General features: G+C 35.0%; 1 protein-coding gene across 2 annotated transcripts in view; it reads right to left on the bottom strand.

The window, feature by feature from the left end:
* Positions 1–12,319: 12,319 nt before the first annotated feature.
* Positions 12,320–17,304, bottom strand: part of MDFIC (MyoD family inhibitor domain containing) — a 90,907-nt gene continuing 85,922 nt past the window's right edge. For both annotated transcript variants that reach the window (XM_007982660.3, XM_007982662.3), the window contains exon 5: positions 12,320–15,643. In XM_007982660.3, coding sequence (XP_007980851.1) covers positions 15,396–15,643 — 248 coding nt within the window. In that variant the 3' untranslated portion in view covers positions 12,320–15,395. The remainder of the gene's footprint in view (positions 15,644–17,304) is intronic.

Here is a 17,304-nt window from a genome sequence, read left to right as displayed (position 1 = left end):
GCACTCTATTTGCCTAATGATCTCTCTAAAACACAAATCTGAAACTGCACTTCTGGCTTTAAATTATTGCAGAGAGAACAAAATACGAGTTACTTGGCATTGTATAAAAATTTTAAAAACCTTCACAATGTAGCCACAGTTTATTTTCAGTTTCATCTTCCACTTTGTCCTTACTGTAGAAGTTGTTTTTCAGTCACATTGAACATACCCTGGTCTTAAAACAAGTCTGTGCTCTTCACTACTTCATCTATTCGTTGTAGCTGCTATTCCTTCTGCCTGAACAATCCTCTCTCGTGTCTGCCTGAAATCATTTTTCAAGAACTAACTCAAATAACATTTCTATCAAAATTCTTGCTACTCCCAAGCTTTGGTCTTCTGCAATCCCATATGATTTTCACATTTCTCTGTCTTTTCACAATGTATTTTAACATTTGTTCACTACGTTATTTTCCTGAGTCTACTGTGTGCTCCATAAATGCTGCAATGTTGATTATCTTGTCTTACCAGTCCCTAGAAGAAAGTGACTGCTTAAAAACTATGTGCCAAACTCAACTCAAGAGGGAAGTCGATGTTGAAGAAAGGCACAGGGAAAGAATGATCAACTGAGGTGACCTTATTTATGAACAGACAGCTTGGGAGGAGTAAAGAGTGGTGAATGAAAATGGAGCTCAAATATAAAAGGAAAGGCAGAAGTCATACGAAAAATGTCCACACCCAGAATGCAAAGAGTAATACACATGGCACAGACAAATGCTCAGGTCCAGAGGTGTTGCCGTAATTTAAAAACAAAACTTGTCCTGCGGGTGATTAATGCTAAATTTCCAAAGTATTGCTGCTATTTATACAAACTGCTATATCCTTAGGGTTAATCTAGCCTAATACTTCAAATTATTCTTTAAAAATTATTGTGCACATAAAGGCATTATATTTGCAATAATATTAAGTGATTGGAATGTTATTTCCTATTTTGAAATGTTTTATAAATTGCAATTTCTCTTTTAGGAAACTTGGTGCTCCAGGCTTGTGTGTCAGAAAGAATGTTGAACATCAGTTTCTGAGCTTCTCATATTTTACCTGATTTAAAAGACAGAGGTGGAACCCCAGGAGTAGTGGTATTAGGCTACAAAAAGTCTCTGAAACTTTCACAAATAAAAAACTCAGCATGCTTTATTGTGTAAGTAACTTTAGAAGAAACTGTTTTGGTTTTGATTTATGGTGTTAATTCTCCTTGCCAGACTATAGTACGCAAATAGATAAGATTTGAAATCTTTTTTTTTATTTCAATATAGAAGATATGTTGGAGAGATGCCAAATTTATTATGATGTCCCTACATTCTGAATTCATATGAAAAAGGATTTTCCAGAGTTCCAATAAAAGTAATATTTCCCTAAGAGTGCAGTGATCCTTTTCTGTTGTTCTGCAATGACGTGATAGTCTATTGTGTCCCAATTCGATGTTCTACAAATCCTTTGGCTTAAACACTGTCAATCGTCTCTGTTAATATTTTCTTTGTATGTTATAATTGTATTTATCTGTTCTCTACCTGTCCATGTTTTCTGTTAATCTGGGCTATTTTTCCATGGGTTCCCCCTCTTGGGAAGAGACAACTTTATTCCTCATGCCTATATTATATTCATATTTTGCTACAGTAGTGTCAGCGAACTTCCTCCATATCAGATATTCAGAATGTTCTTCCAGGATATAGGTGGTTACATCATACAACGAGGTGAGATAGATAGATAGATAGATAGATAGATAGATAGATAGATAGATCTCCTGTATCCTAATTATTTGTGTGTGTATGTCTCTGTATCAGTACACCATTAAAAGTCTATTATTTTCTGGAATCTCTTTATACTTAGCTCACCAGAATATAATAAAAATCAGTACTTCTAGCTGAGTTGGAAGCAACCAGAAGATACAAAAGGCAAACTGGAAAATGACAGAAACCTAATTTTCAGACCAAGAGAATATTGTTGACATCTTGTATATATAAACACGAAAAGTGATTGTATGACTTTTTATTATTCTCCTTTGATGAAGTTCAATATAGGATATTAATTTTTCTTTTGCTAGAGTTTTTCTACATATGTATATATACACCAGTTTCTCCCATTACCTTGTAAGAGTTCTTGGACCATAAACTATCCCTGAGAATTGATTCCACACTCCCTCAGATATGACTTTTCATAAGCCAAGTCCTTTAAAAATACATTTCATATATTTCTCAGACTACATGTCAAATCAGTATCATGCAAACATAATACTTTTACTACTTTCTTAGAGCATGGTGTTGAGAGGAAAGAATTTAATATATCTATGCGACATCTACATTAATGCAATGGTGCAATATTGAAACTGCTTTTATCTGCCACATTTCTCAAATGAAAGTGGCAGCTAAATTTTATGGTAGTTAAACTGTGAACCTTGCTCACAATCTTGCCTATGTGGATGTGGCCCTTTGGTATTATTAAGGCAGTAGTCTTTATTCTGCATCTTAGACTTTAAAAGTTGCTATGGATATAAGAAATCTATCATGTGGTCATGTCTACACCGTAAAATCTTTCCAAAGTGTGCAGCAAATTCTTGATAGAATTCACAGGTCTTTCAAGAAATTAGAGTAAAATTTCATCTGGCATTGCCACAGTGTGCTGTAGAGGAGACTGTGATCTAGCAAGGCTCCCAGAGACCCTGGAAATGAATGTGTCACTAGTTCCTGTTTGAGTTTGGACCAATCTGCCTGTTGTTTGCCTCTCCTGCTGTGTCCCTTGTAATAACCTTGTACTTCACACACGGAAAGTGTACCTTCCACTATTTGAACAAAAAAACAGGTTGTAATTTGGTATTTTGAGGTAAATATATCCTTTATTAGTTATGAAGCTAATTCTTTCAGAGAAGTATACCATTAGCAGAAAAATGGGCTACAGACAAGCAACTTCCCATGCGAATATGTTTAAGTGGCTTGGAAAGGGATTATGTTTTAAATATCCTTATACTTTTATGCAAATTGAGTATGCTAGAATCCTTGCTGTGAGGCTGATAAACTCCTTGCATCACCCACAGTCAACAATATCTTTTCTTTAGCTGTCCTGATTAAATGAGTGACATTCACTGTTGGTAAATCCCCCACAGAGTAACTGGAGCTCACATGTGCCTAGCCACAATACCAGTAATGACATGATTCTGAGGAGATTTGAAACCCTACCTCAACAAATTTATTTCTGTTTTTCAACATATATTCAAAGCAATACTTTGGCATTGTAATGTGATTCTTGACAGGGCTAAGGTAAATTCATCATGCTAAACTGAAATGTTTCTGGCAGATGTCTACTCCGTAACAATCAAATTGTGTGTACTGTAATATATGACAACCACAGTGTTACTTCCGCTTGTAAAACTTACAAGTATAATACTTTATTAATGCAAACCTGGAATGTAATTATGCAATACGTTATCACGCCACATTTTCTCATTTGGAAAAAACTTCTTGAAGACAGTCTGCCAACTTATAAATAATGTGAATTTTTAAGTGAATATAGAAAGGATATAACTTTTTTATCACAAAGATATTCTGGCATTTTGATACTTTTCAAAATTGTATATTTGTTGAAATTTAAGAGAGCGGGAAAGTGAAATGTTTTCTCTTATTAAATATTAACTTTGGTCCCCCTAGAAATGGTTATTTGTCAGAGATGGATGCTCTTCTTTGAAGAAGAAATAATTAAAATGCTGGCACTAAGTATTGAAATATTTTAAAAATAGGTAGATTTTGTGATAACCTCTGCCTAAATATCTGCATTATCTATGTATTTAGTACAATTCATCATATTTTAGGACTAAGGGCCTAAAAATATTTGCCTGAGAGAAAATCTAATCCAAATAAATGGCAACCTTTTGACTTCACTACAAATGGAAAGCCTCAACCCATTATTCCTTTTAGTCTATGGCATTCACTCAACACAAAAACACTCATGGAATCAGAATATAAAACCTTTCAAGATTCTGGTAAATTTAAGATTTTATATTATGGTTAGGATTCCCATTGCCTTGTCTCCCATGCTTTCAACAATTACTTCAAAATAAATATTTGCAAGAATAGATAAAAGCTCTTTATTTCTATTTGATGATCTAATTGCCAGATGAAAATTGAACATCTGCCTGGGAAGCTGCCTTGTGATTTCCTTTAAGTATCATCCTCTACCACTAGAGACAAAAATAATCCACGTGGCTTGCTTTTGCCCTGGTGGCGCCTCTTCTCTCTTGTTTTTCTTAGTAAGCACCTGTATTTTAAAGACCTTGTAATTTCACTTGTATTTCCAATGCAAATTTAAATATTTACATTTTAGCATAATTATTTTGAAAAAAAAAACACAAATTTTCATTCCATGACTCTTTTGTAATTTATTGTGAAAATAAAATTGTTAAAGCAAGTTTGGATTATTTTATTCGGACCAAGAAAACAAAATGTGTGATGCACATAAATTATGACAAATTAGGCAATCTCTTGGGGCCAGTGAACACCCTCCCAGACTAACAAAATTTAGAACATGCCCATCTGAGAATTTGAATCAGGTGGTGTAAAAAGACAAAGGCTGGCAAAAATATAATTTTGGATTTACTCACTAATTGCAGGGCTGCTAGAGGCCAACCAAAGAGATTTGGACCATACAATACCTAAGACTTATGACGGGAACTGAACTTCATTAAGCAAGTTAAAAAATCAGTTAGCAACCAGTTGATTTAGTTAAAAATGGTCAAGTCAGGGTGTGCATATAGGTTGGTGGAAAATTTTTCTCTTTCAATTATTATGCTGGCAATTGTCATGCAGTATGCATCTTAGGACTACATATTCAATTGTTCACATTATTTAGGTTATTCATACTATAATATGCATATATATTTACCCATTCATTCACTTAAGAAACAACAAATATATAATTGTACATCTCTTATATATCAGGTACTCTGGATATGCCTTGTCCATCTCTCCTTGGCTTCTTGTGTTTCTCCCACTTCTGCCTACCCCACCCTCTGGCTAATATACAACATTGGCATACTAGGGAACTGGAAGATTTTACTCTGGCACTTATCTTACTAGTTCACCCACCTGAATACCACATATACTACCATTGCCATCATGTAAACCCTAATAGGAATTATGATGAAAGTTCCTAATGTTGGTGAAACTGCCTACAAATCACTTTCAAATCCATTGTGTTGCTTAAGGAAAATATAACATTTGTGACCTGAAACATGAATGTACTTTATAACTTCTATGAACTTGACTTTTATTTAACATTCATATAGTCAGTTTGTATGCAAACACTGGGCACATTTAATATGTTTATTCACCTAGGGATAGTCTTTCAATATCCTTCCAGAAAGATATTACTTCAGTTCCCTCTCACCCATCCGTCCCTACAGCCAATGGGTTAGTTCAGGTCCTCACCATCTTTTGTGTTTGTAAATGAATGGAAAACCTTTCAACTGCCTATCCAAGTTCATTCTTCATCTCCCTGAGTTCATCATCCATACTGCTTCCCCCATAAAAATGTGATCAAAATATAAATTTGATCTCACCATTTCCTTGATTCAAATCTTCAGAAAGCTTCGTATCACCTACAAGACAAAATTGGGAGCCTTCAGCAAGACATTTAAGGTGCTGCCTCGCTGGACTCAGTTCTGCTTCTTCCTATGGCTCCCTACTCTCCATCCTGCTGCAACATAACTGTAAATGCACAATGTATGGATAAATAATGCATGGATGAAAACTTCTCCAAATCCAAGTATGAATGCTTCCTCTTCTGAGAAAATTTACTGATTCTCCTAAGGAGATTTAGTCACTCTCACTTCTCAATTCTCATTGCAATTACACTTGTTTCTATTCCAGCCATGTAATGCTATCAAATTAACATACATTGTCTCTCTTTAGGCCAGGCACAGTGGCTCACACCTGTAATCCCAGCACTTTGGGAAGTTGAGGTGGGCGGATCACTTGAGGTCGGGAGTTCGAGACAAGTCTGGTCAACATACTGAAACCCTGTCTCTACTAAAAGTACAAAAAATAGCCAGATGTGGTGGCACACACCTGTAATTCCAGCTACCCAGGAGGCTGAGGCAGGAGAATCACTTGAACCCAGGAGGTGGAGGCTGCAGTAAGCTGAGATTGTGCCACTGCACTCCAGTCTGGTGACAAAGCGAGACTCCATTGCAAAAAAAAAAAAAAAAAGAAGAAGAAAAAAGAGAAAGTAGCGAGTTTTCTAACTTAAGATTGAACCAGCTGTTTAAGATCTGATAACAGACCTACCTTAGTTTAGAAATGTTTGGTGCCAAAGGCATATAGATACCATATTAACTTGTAACCATTGGGTACATTTATATAGAATCCCTAAATATGGCATTTCTGGGTGGATCTATAATCTGTAAGCTAAGATTTCTCCAATGGGTATGTTTATGCTGATAATGATACTGAGCCATTTTAGGTTGTGGGGAATAAAGGAAAATTTCATCACCTTTGGGGATCCTAAAGCCTTGTAATTCAACCATAAGCTTTGTATCATTCATGGTATTGATACCCTCTTTCTTTCCCCGTCCCCCATCCCCAGATTGTTACAGTGTCAAAAGTTAACAGGGAGGATATGTAGGCATTGAACCAAAACTGTTGAGTAAGTTTCTGGAGTGTCTAGTGTAGTTCTTGTATTATTGTATTATTATATTTGAGTAACTGTCAATGTTAAATAGACACAAACATCCAAGATACCCCAGGATTTATATTTTCTTAAATCTTAGAAATACATGATAACAAGATTGAACTCAGACATGTGCGTCTGCACATAAACAAGCTCACTTTTTCTTACTACCTCATTATTCAGAGTACTGGCAGGAAACAGATGGCTCTCTCATAGGGTTTAATTGAAGGGAGATTAATAAAAGGGACTGTTAGCAGAGAAACAATCAGTTGTAAGAAGACCAACAAAGGAGTTTGAAGTTCCAGGAACTAACAGCATTGGGAAACCTCTACTTCTCCGAGCCTGCAGAGGTACCAGGAGAGAGCTGTAGCTATGGGAGAGGGGCCGTTGCACAGGAACCCCTAATGTGGTTCCTACTATCAAACCACTGTCTGGAAGGAACAGGGGTAAGGGTGGGGTGGGAATTGATACTTTGACTTCTCTCCCATCTTTTGATTTCCCACCAGTGCCTACCATCAGTCAAAGCCAACTGGAAACCAGAAAGCAAGATATCCTGGCACAAAATCAGGCAGAAACAAAAAACTGATCTGAGGGTGGTAAATGGAAAATGACTGACACCTAATATTATGAAGAACATCTAACTCTTGAGTCTTCATCCACCTAAAAACAATGGACATCACTGATAAGTAGGCACAGAACAGTAACGCATTGTGAGTTCATTGACTTTTGGGTCAATGCATGCCATGGAAGATAAGTAGTACAGTAGCTATGAATTTTATTCGCCCTTAGAGCCCAAGTCACAAAACCCACTCAAGGTAGGAAAGATGGGAGACAAGAAACAAGACAGGCAAGACTTCAGATCTGCATGTTTCCATCCTAGCTTCAAGCAAAGCTGTTTTGATTGAATCTATTTATTATATTTGGTAATATGCAAAATTACATAAGAAATATACCCCTGTCTAATGGAAAGATCCAGAAATAGAAATTAGGTTTCCTAGGTCTATCAGTAACTGACAATGTTACTTTAAAAAGTAAACTTAAGCAATCTGTCCCAGTTTTTTCATCTGTAAAATGGAAGTTATAACGTCTATCCTAAAAGAATCATAGTTTTGTGAAGATCAAATGAGAAAATGGATACAGTTTTCTTCTGAAAAGTTAAACAAGTTCTACAAATGTCAGCCCTATCACTTTTGCTATCTCCTAAAGCTGTCCCTGAGTGTAAGCTGCCAATCACCATATCCTCTTTTTTGGGCTATCTTTCCTCTACACATGGAGCACTTCACTCAACTCCAACTTAAACATCACACACAAAGGAAAGATAAGCAGCAAGAAAATCCAAATGCATTGGCAATACCACTGCATGTTAAAAAGAAAGAACTAGATTCACGTTGAACTTCGTTTTCGTGGTGCATAACTCTCCTTTCCATAGGTCCTATTAACTTCAAAGGGAGCTCCGTGCATGTAAATGATTATATTTATTGGATGCGCCAACTCTTTCTTATCCTCCGGGCACAATTAGAAATATCATAGAAAAATGAACGTCAGAGACTTGGATCCATATTTGATATTCTATGGGAAATTCCCCATAGTTACAGATGTTAAAAATCCTGCCCAATGGTCCAGTTATAAATTTATAGTATTTCCTTTTCTATATCTTTGGAATTATTTTTCTCTGATTTCCTTTTTACATTAAAGGAAAAATATTCCCTTTAGGTCCAGATAAACTAATGATAAAACCTTGGCTTGTTGTACAGCTTGATATAGTAATAAAAATTTAGACTGTGTAACCCCTCTCTTTCAAGGAACTCTTAGTGCTTCCCTGAGATTATCCCGTTAATAGTTACAGGAACTCTTCCTACTTCAAGTTCACTCTGGGAACTGCTCTTAGAGTCAGTGTCTAGGAACTCAATTCTTGGATGTTCAGCTTAATATCATATCCACTAAACCACACTGTAATTTCAGTGTTCCTTGTAAATTTAGGCCATTATCAATATTTTTGTTAGGTGGCTAATAAACTAAGCGTTCTGTAGTTGAAGTCGCCACAATAAATTAAATTTGCATGGAGCCCTGTGCTTTTCACACCACTTTGGTGTTTGTTCACTTTAAATTTAGTAGTTTCATGGCTCACAGCGGAAGCGTCCCTAGTACTGACTCTGACAAAATAATGCCCTCATTCGGTGCTATCAATGAATATAAAGACCTTGAAAATGTTATAGACATGGCTCCTCAGCAATATTATTATATATTTTATATATAATCTAAGGGTAGGTTAACTCTTTAGCTGCATATTTTTTAAAGTGACAAAAAAGGAGAAAAATAGAAGAAATCTTTCAAATTAAATATTTAGAGCTACTATAAAAGAGAAAATGCTACTATTAAATGATGAAAAACATTGCTGGAAATGTACCCACATCTGATGGATGGTTGGGAAGATACAAAGGCTTTTTAAAATAATGTTTTGATAAGCAATATGACTTACAAAAGATTCATTTTAACTAGCCTTACAGACAAATAAACCATATCATATTAATTTGAACCCATTTTTAATTATCTGTAAAAAATATGTAAGCAAGGGCAGTCTAATTGTTGTAAATATTTATAGAACAAAACAATCCAAACTAAATATAACAGTCAACTTTCTAGTGAAAATGTGTGTAAGTAGGTTTATTTTGAAAGGAAAAGTCCTACTCCCAGTGTCATAACCAATTAAATTCTCCAGGTAATGACCCCATTTGCATAGCGAGCGGAACCCACAAGTGGGAATTTTAATGGGTACACCACCTGAGTACAGTAATTGAGAGTGACACAACTTGAACTAGTTTTGTGCTTACCCCACTGAAAATTCTACTCATATTATTTTTAATGTCAAGCTACAAGTCAAATTTCAAGATGATGGATTTGTTCTTTTTTAAGCACTGAGTTTGAATAAAAGAAATGCTTTAATTCTGTTATGCACTGCATATCTTTGCTTTAACTAATCTGTACTTCTGATTCTCACCATTGCTTCATTTTCTTCAGTGATTGGAATTTAATTTTATTCATTAATTTGTGAATAATTAGATAAAAAATAATGTCCTCAGCAGCTAAATTGCTTTTGGATCGCGATTTAATGTACTTTTACCAGAATATGTATTATAGTTAAGCTGGCATAACAGTTTACTAAAATGTAATTGTGTAAATATGCCCAGTTATTCTTTTTGATGATCTAACAAAATCTAATATAATATGTATTCATGGGTATTTTACTCCTCCTTCACCTCAGCACCAATAAAACACAGTTTCTGCAGAGCTGATCAGAGACACCTTGTCATCTAAAGATGTTACTTTTAAAAGATATTCTCCTTATCTCTCAGGCACTATTCATGTCCTTGAAAGAATTGTGCATTCTGATTGAGGGATCATATGACGTCCACATGAAATTATATAATAAAGGTGATTTCAAGACTCTAAAAGTCAAACACACACGATGAACTAGGTTTTGAGGTGACATTCTAAAACTTCTTTTGTTTCACTCTAAGATTGCTTGCGATCTAACTATTTGTAGGTGTTTGACACCACTCTGCCACATCTGTAATTGGCATAGCATCCAGCAGACAGGCTCTGTACATCTTTACACTGCAACCTACCAAGTTAAGAAATGTATTGGTTCAATATAAAACAGCAGGCTGTTTTTAGACATAGTTACTAGTGCACAAGCTTTAATATGGCTTGGCTTCATCCTATAATGAGATCTTTTGGTTCCCTGCTCAACAGGCTTTTATTCCTTTGCAAAAGGCTATGAACTATGTCAAGTGGATCAGCTGCTTTTGTACACCCTCTTTCTTGGCTTTGGAGCATAATTCCTTTGCTTCTACCCCTTTATGCATCAGACAGAACTTAAGAACCTTTTCCATTTTTCAAGCTAAACTTAGAATTTGTTTGAATTTGCTTTTCACCATTTTCCTAATAATTATATTCTCAACTAAACCTCACACAAAGACCTGCCTGGAAGTGAACACCTAATTGCAGAGCTATACTTTGTCTTTAACACACATATCTATACCCCATGTTGGTAATGTGTCAAAGGATGGTTATCTGAAATGATTTCCTCACGGTCACCTCACAGCTAAATTAATGCTTCCTTTTCAGTGAGCACTAAATGGGATGTGGTAAGGAATTGAGTGCATAAATAGACAAACAAACAATGGAAGTAGAACTACTAGCCACAGTTCAGTCAGAAGGCAGGAAGCTACTTAACTTGACATCTGGCTGCTTAAGAGTTATAGTTGAGGCTCTAGTGGAAAGTGTCATGCTATTATGACAGTTTGGTGAAGAATGGGTGGTGCAGATTCTGTTTGCATAGAGACACTGCTTTCCAGGTGGAGCTCAGCTGTCGTTTTATTTCATTTCCAGATTGTCTATTGTCTTCATTAAAATTTGGTCATAAATATGATATTTTGAGTTATAGTGCTTTAAAAGGAGCAGTCGTGGTCCACTGAGAATTTTGCAAAGTATGTAGAAGATTTAGTCATCAATGATAGCTTTTGTAACACCTACCCTCCATGTTAGGGCTGCATTACAATAGTATCCCCTCTCCACAACTCCTTCCATTTTAAGCAAACTCTAAAAGCAATCTTAAATAAGGAAGTAAACACTGGCAGGTTCACTGCTGAAACTGTTTTCTCACGGGAGGTGCCAAACTTCTTCCCTGGATTGAAACTTCTTAAGGGTTATGTGACTTTCTTGAGGTGCCTAGTACCAATCCAAGCACAAAGAAAACACTCATCGCAGTTTATTGTGTGGGCATATTGGAGATGAAGGGTTGAAAGGATTTTGTTTTAATACCCAATGCTTGATTATAAAAACTATAAATAGTAAGTGTGGAACAAACCTTATTAATATATTACCCATTGTTTAAAACAAAAATGATATGTTCTGCTGTATTAGTGTAAAAGAAAACAAACTGGATATTATGGTATTTGATGAAATTTTCTGTCACCAGTCAGATTAGATATAACAATCCTACAGACCTACAAATCACAAGTAATTGGAAGGGGCATAAAGGTCTTGAATAATTTGAAAAATAGTCTTATGAATAAATAACTTGGTTAATTAGGCAGTTAGGTAAATCTAAACATTTACGTATCATTCAAGAAGGCAAGATATAGAGTCTCTGGGCTCAAGTCTTATTTATGTTAGGCAGTGATGTTTGACTCTTATAACATTAGAATCTAGGGCACTGATAGAGTTTGTATGGATAAAGAATGGAAAGTTATTACATAAGGTTGCCTTGGTTACTCCTTGAACTGCTCAGATAACATTGACTACCCAGGTGAGGAAAATGGATACAGTTGATACACTGTAAAAATGAAAAAATAACTTTCTAAATAAAAAGTCTTCTCCTAAATAAAGTCATACTGTACTGTTTTAGTTAGATGCTAACTGCAAAGCATTTACAAAAATTGTGCCACTATATGCCCTACATGGAAATTCTTCTGATTTATTTTTGAGTGAAATTCATTAAATCTAAGACTCAATTTCATAGATGTTCGAGCATTTTTGCATTGTTTTTTAATCTCGGCACATACTGTAAAATTACCTTAGTTTTTCTAAGTGGAAATATAGTTCCAAAGTAAATAAATGAAATTAATTTACTAAAACAATGTAAAAAACTTGTATTTTGACATATTATAAATTTTTAAAAGAATACTATGTTTTGAAATCACATGTCAATCATCATTTACACCATAAACTGATCGATATTTTTCATAGTTCATTTATGGACATGAGTCATGTGATTTACATAAGAAGACTCGGAAATCTTCAGACAGGGATAAAACAGGATAAAGACAACCTACAGGTTTTAACTTATGGTTGAATTCTTTCAAATATTAGTCAATATGTCAATTAGATATAAACATATGGTAAAGCAAAATAAAGAACTCATTTTAAAAAATTTTCGAAATAGTGTATTCAGGATAATACAAGTCCAGTTTTAAAACATTTTAAAAGCCTTTCCACATTTAAAAGGACACTGCCTATAACTATAAATTCTAGCACTTAGTCATGATAGCCATACAGTTCAACAAAACATTTTACATTAAGAAATCATAAGATATATTGAAACTATTTTCACATTTGCCTACTTTTCCATTTTCTGCCTTCCTTTTAATTATACAAGATACTTTATGGAATGACTGTCTGGACTAGACAAGAGGAAACGCACTATGAACATAAATACAAAAATAAAATTCTGGTATCCATTAACATTCTCTGTTATGGAGAAACATTATTTCAAATGTGCTAATATTTTCATCACAAATTGTGGCAGTATATGTTTAAATATTAGACTAATCACTTGGTTGAAAAACTGCATATAAAAAGCCAAATATTCTAACAATTCCAGGTCATTAGGAGGTTTCATGTGTCCATAAACAGATGATATTCTCACATCCTAACATATGAGCATAAGTTAATTTTGGGCATATGTAAATATTTAGATTGTGGCTACAATAAAATAGTACAAAGATTTCCTTATATTTTATGTAACAAATGAATTAAGTTCTTTAGAGGAGAAAAATGAAGACAGTTATTTACCAGAATTATATTCAGATCCCCAAATTTAAAGGTTTTGTATGTGTGTATGTACGTATAAGTAGCAATAAAAGAAAGATTCAAAAGTTTGCTAAGTTTTTTCTTTTTTAAGCCCTTTAAGTAATGATATAACTAGAAACTAGGTTTCATCTCAAAGGAAAAACCACAGGTGATATTCTCATGCTTCAGGTTAAAAACCTCTCTTAAAAGGCTAGGTTTGTGAAAGGCTTCCTAAAATTATGCTTCTGTTGTTATTATCAATATGATATTCAGCCAGAAAAATTAAAAATAATTATTAATCCCAAAGCATACTTTCAAAATTTCTACAAAGAAGTATATTAAATCAAACCAAACTACAATTTTAGAGAGATCAAACTGAGTAGGAGAGTGCATGGTATGAAAATTTACTCTCCCTTTCATCTAAGCCACACAGTCTCTACGTCTCAATAACTATATAATTAGTCTTGTAATTGACTGATTTCTTTATACTTAAGGATCATTGTAACCTGCCATATTAGTTTAATTTAACATAAAGTTGTAATACAGGAATTTGGTCACAGTAGTGGATGTCTAGATTTCTTCTGCTTTGAAAAGAATGGTTTCCATTTATCTGTGTTTACAAAAAATAGCAATGCTTAAGAAACAAACCAAAGTAAACAACTAAAATGCTCTCATCCCAAAAAGACCTAAAGCTCTCAAATAAAAGAGAGCCTTTGAATAACTCAGAACACTGGGATTTTAATATTAAAAATTTCCGAATTTAAATGAAATGTGTCAGAGTACTCAATCTTCTTTATTAAATGAGCTATTTTACTAAGGCATTATGTTTTCATCAAAAAAGTATGACAACATTTAAATTATGTGTAAGACAATGCATATTTTTAGTTAATTTAAACTTCATAGCTTTTTTAAAAAGTTGTATTACTGCAACTAATAACAAAGGATGCTGAAGGCACCGTTCTTTTAACTGGTTAAGGGCACACACGATTTAGGGTGTCCACCTAAAACTTTGTCAAAAATCTAAATAATTCATTTAAATACCAGATGAATCACTCATTCTAAGAGCGTCTTCAAATGCCACATCCTCCCTGAAGCCTTCCTGAATATTCTGGTAGCAATTTTATGCGTATTCTGACAGCCTTTTGAGTTCATGTCTCTTATAATCCTCACTTCAGTATGCCTTGTGGTATGGTTCATTCTTTACAGACCTCCTTAGTCTGCTAAATCTCATGTTCCTGTGGACAGGAGTGGAACTGTATCTATCTCCACAGTCTGAGGAAGAGAGTCTACACAGTAGGCATTCAGCATCTGTTAAACAAGCGGAGAAGGTAAGGGAGAGAGATCAGCACTGGTTCCCAACTATTATGTGGATTTGTTTCCTAAAGTTTCTTTTAAAATAAAGACTGGTTTATTTATTTACAAATTTATTTATTTATTTAGAGATGAAGTCTCGCTCTGTCACCCAGGCTGGAGTACAGTGGCACAATCTCAGCTCACTGCAACCTTCAACTCTTGGTTCAAGCAATTCTCCTGCCTCAGCCTCCCAAGTAGCTGGGATTACAGGCACCTGCCACCACACCCGGCTAATTTTTTGTATTTTAGTAGAGACGGGGTTTCACCATGTTTTCCTCACTAGTCTCAAACTCTGAGCTCAGGCAATCTGCCCACCTCGGCCTCCCAAAGTGCCAGGATTACAGGCGTGAGCCACTGTGCCTGGCCAAGACTGCTTTCTTTTAATCACGAATAGATACATATCAAATAAACTGCCAGGTTTAAATACTCACTGAAAAATAATATATTTGGAGCAAAGGGCTCCTGAGAAAGATTAGAAGAAACAGAAATACCAGTAAAAAGGAGAAGACATTTAACATTTGGGGAGGGGGGTGTCAAAATGTCCCTAAGTTATTGTAACATATTAAGAAGTTTACAAAACTAGTTAAAGTAGTTAAAATTTCACATATTAAACCATGTAGATTCAGTTAAAGTAAAAAGGCTTTCAGAGATTATTACAATAATGAGTTAACAGTGCAAATTCCATGTTGTTTCATGAGAATCTTACAATGTGCTTTTCTTCCCCCCAAAAGTAAATTTTTAAACACTCTCCAGTTTTAACACAAACAAAAGATAAATATTTATGAAGGAAAACAAATTCCACAGCATTCCATACAGATTTCCAAGCAGTCTGATGATTCACAACAGGCATCCATGATGCCACAGTCCATATCACAAGGGCAGTTACAGTCATCCCCCATCTCGTCTCCACAGCAACAGCAGCAGGCTTCTGAGGTGCAGATGCCACAAGACGCTTGTCCCAGGACAATATTGCAGAGGGTCAGGAATTCGCAGAACAAGCAAGCCAGGATACAGTGGACGCAACAATCTTCATTTTCAGTGGTAAGGAGACCATGTAGTGAGAAAAAGGAGGAACACAACATGGTTATCAATAGATTCAGTAAGAATCGAGCAAAATAGTTAAGTCATCCACAACCCAAATGAAGTTTGCTTTGTGAGCTGGAAGCTCAAAAAGGAGCTTAAGTTAAACTCTAGATAAGTGATCTTTAGAAGTAGATACTTAGTTCAAAAAAAAAAAAAAAAAGTATTGTGTGTACGCACATGTGTTCACATGTGTTAATTACTCTCACAAACTGTGCAATGGCTCTTGGTCCTAGATACCACTTCTCTATGCTTCTTATCCATCTTTCTATATGCTATTGCTCTTTATAACACTGGGCTAAAACAATGGCATTTTAGTTATTAAAGTCCTTCAGAAATAGAAATTTCCTTCAATTGCTCCACCCCACCTGCTCTAAAATTGAAAAAGAACAAATTTACATATGAAATATTGGATGTATTATTGAAAAATTAATTCAATAGTTAAACCAGAATCCATTAAGACTTCACTTTCCAATACAAATGATTCAATTTCATGGTTTTAGGCCTTTTATTTCACAAATATTAAATAAAAACAGTGAGACTCTCTGGTTGGGTCCAACTATTGTTTCTAGAAGGGTTCTTCTGCCTACTTCTAACAAAGGAATTTATACCTTAGCAAATGTGAATAATGACACAGTAACATTGCTTTCCCACTTCCTTTGGTGGCAAAGAACTTTAACATCTCTGTTACCTCCTGACACATTTCTAATAATGCCTCTCTAAACAACAATGTTCACTAAACTTCATAAACTGATAAAGTTGAGAAATCAAACAGATTATAATTTAATAGATTTACATTCTAATGTTCTAATGTCCATTTCTTTATAATTATGGGGCAAGTGAAAGGAGTAATGGAAGAAAATTTCTATTTCTAGATAACTTTAACACATGTAATAACATCATTTAAAACCAATGTTATAAGACAATTGCCTCATATCAGAAATAGTTGTGAATTTTTACCAGAATTAATTCTGGGTTATTTTGTGTGGGTTCCTTGTTTTTTGTTTTTGTATTTTGTATAATATAAGTTTTAATAAGAAGATTCCACTTCCTACAATAGCGATAAGGCACAATCACACCACCCTCTTCCCATTGTCACATGTCCTTTGTGTTTCTGTATTTGGCATTAAAATTAAGTGCCTTTGATGGAGTGTCAGCAAACTGTGAAAACCAAAGATGAAGGAAAGAAAACCAGCTTGTTGCATGGCAGCCATGCTATAATACAAAATCATGCACTTCTCTATAGAATGCCATATAACTGCATGTAGATGTGAATTGACAGAATTCCTCTACTACAGATTCCTCGGCAACAAATGCTTCAGGTAAGGAAAAACAAACACCAGCGTACCTACGGCAATCTCTTAACTCTACAGGCCTATACCTAAGCATCCCATCATAAACTCCCTAACTCCTTGAACACCCCTCTGTTTCTCTGCAGATTCTAACTTTGTAGAGAATTCAGAGGATGAAAGGAGAAAATGTGGAAACACAAAGTCATACACTCCACCTGCCAGATGGTGAAAAGGAGGAAGGGGCAGCGAGAACTCAAAAGGGAATTTCCAGAGTTGTGTTTGCAGAATTAAAGGCTAAAAGGACACACTGTTCTTT

The sequence above is a fragment of the Chlorocebus sabaeus genome, chromosome 21, assembly GCF_047675955.1.
Source record: "Chlorocebus sabaeus isolate Y175 chromosome 21, mChlSab1.0.hap1, whole genome shotgun sequence".
NCBI lineage: Eukaryota > Metazoa > Chordata > Mammalia > Primates > Cercopithecidae > Chlorocebus > Chlorocebus sabaeus.
Note: the sequence above shows the minus strand (reverse complement) of the source record. Positions and strands in the feature narration are given on the sequence as shown.